Source organism: Phoenix dactylifera, unplaced genomic scaffold, assembly GCF_009389715.1.
Source record: "Phoenix dactylifera cultivar Barhee BC4 unplaced genomic scaffold, palm_55x_up_171113_PBpolish2nd_filt_p 001859F, whole genome shotgun sequence".
Lineage (NCBI taxonomy): Eukaryota > Viridiplantae > Streptophyta > Magnoliopsida > Arecales > Arecaceae > Phoenix > Phoenix dactylifera.
Window position 1 is genome coordinate 1 of NW_024069149.1, and position 1,603 is coordinate 1,603.

At 42.6% G+C, this 1,603-nt stretch overlaps 1 protein-coding gene across 2 annotated transcripts; it reads right to left on the reverse strand.

The window, feature by feature from the left end:
* Positions 1 to 129: 129 nt before the first annotated feature.
* LOC120109148 (glutathione gamma-glutamylcysteinyltransferase 1-like) lies at positions 130 to 1,274 on the reverse strand. Of its 2 annotated transcripts, none has more exons than XR_005510173.1 (3): positions 1,037 to 1,271; positions 462 to 685; positions 130 to 373 (listed from the first exon to the last, which is right to left on the reverse strand). XR_005510173.1 is itself a non-coding variant. In XM_039122896.1 (3 exons), exons 1-3 carry the CDS (start codon positions 1,109 to 1,111, stop codon positions 207 to 209), a joined length of 399 nt encoding a protein of 132 aa, XP_038978824.1. In that variant the 5' UTR covers positions 1,112 to 1,274; the 3' UTR covers positions 136 to 206. The 2 variants fall into 2 exon arrangements, 1 of the variants encoding a protein (XP_038978824.1); XM_039122896.1 differs by having other exon boundaries at positions 136 to 373; positions 529 to 685; positions 1,037 to 1,274.
* Positions 1,275 to 1,603: the final 329 nt, after the last annotated feature.

A 1,603-nucleotide genomic window follows, 5' to 3' on the forward strand; every position in this document is an offset into this window, starting at 1 on the left:
CATTGGGGCTGACCACGGGGCCAATCGTAGTGTTTGTGATTAGATTTGAATAGATATGAACCCTTAGCCTGACGAGGACGTCAGAGCTTGAATGGGGGGAATATGTGAAGATCCGTGCAGGTGTGTATTTAGTCCCACATCGGTTATTCGTTGGGTAGATCTTGGATACTTATACAGGATTAAGGAACCCAAATAATACCTTCCGGCTAGCCATTTTGGATGAGGTCCTGGGTTATTATAGTCTGTATGACAAATCTAAGATAAACAAGGCAAGTCATACTTTTGGTTTTCTCTACTTCATTGTAACCATGGTGAACATCCTTGTCCTCAAATGCTCTTCTTTGCACTTTGAAATCAGCATCTAATCCTATTCCTGTTTAAGGGCAAACTACATTATATACCATCAATCATAAGTTCATTGAAATCTAGAAATGAGAGAAACAAGCTCCGTTCAAACTTACAGCAAACTAAATTGCATGGTTGAATTTCTATTTTTTTAATTGAAGGGTTGCAGAAACTTGGCGCTACCTTTCCACTTCCTTCCTGGATCGATTGCAAGGGCATTCAAGACCATAGCGAGACTGGCTAATCCACAATATGCGGGCTCAGATTGTGTTTGGAAGTAAGAAATTAGCTTGAAGAATCCACCCACATTTCCACTCTGAAGTGCCTCTGCGAAGAGTTGCTGTAAAATTTGATAGTGAGGTTTAGAGAGAGAGAGAGAGAGAGAGAGAGAAGCAATATGCTAATATCAATCTATCATACACGACTAAACAAGAACCAAATGCTAAAATCACAAAGGCTAAAGCATATAACTCATAACTTTTACGCATCATTAATTAAACAACAGGTCCATTCTTCTTCTGTTCCATGCGCTTTCCAACGCAATGAGCTGATTGATCGACAACATTGCCGTCAATTCCTAGAATAGCCCATCCGAAACAGATCCAGAAACCCTACTAGAAATAGAACAGAGATTGACGGAAAGAAAATAACAGAGATAAAAGAAGAGATTGGAGGCGGTTGGTGTTATCACCTTCCCATCGAGGGATGCGAAATCGATCGCCGGAGGGGAGGGGAGGGTTCGCCGGTAAAGTCCAGCCAGCGCCATCTCTCTCTTTCTTCGTCTCCGCTTCTGGCTCCGGGGGTACCACCAAAGCACCTTGGCAGTGCTACGTTTTCTCTAACCAACGGAAGCAGCAAACTCCAGCCTTTCAAAGGCGGCGAGATATAGCTATATGAAACTCCGTTTTCACCAAAAAAACAAATGGGAGGCGAGATAAAGAGATTCAAAGTGCCCTTGCAGAACGTATGCGCTGACGCGTTACGCCGCGCCACTTACTCGTCAGCCGCGCCACTTGCTTGTCCGTCAACCGTGGCGGCTCGGTTGGAGGAAATGAACGAGTTGGGTGAGTACGTGTCAGACTGTGATTGGGACAATATGAAGGAGAAGTCATTTTTAATTAGTTTTTCTATTTAGCTTTATTCATGCCAAAAATCCTAATTGTTGTGGATTTTTTTTTCATTTTAAACTTTAATTTAGTACAGTCAGATAATAGAGGGGCAAGGGAGGCACCCAGATTATAAATAACTAGGTTGAGAA

Bases quoted from the DNA above. Each gene is read 5' to 3' on its own strand.
- LOC120109148 (XM_039122896.1), bottom strand. From the start codon at position 1,111: ATGGCGCTGGCTGGACTTTACCGGCGAACCCTCCCCTCCCCTCCGGCG. The intron at 686-1,036 runs GTGATAACACCA...CAAATTTTACAG, and splicing joins TCGCATCCCTCGATGGGAAG to CAACTCTTCGCAGAGGCACT. The intron at 374-528 runs GTAGCGCCAAGT...GCCCTTAAACAG, and splicing joins TCCAGGAAGGAAGTGGAAAG to GAATAGGATTAGATGCTGAT.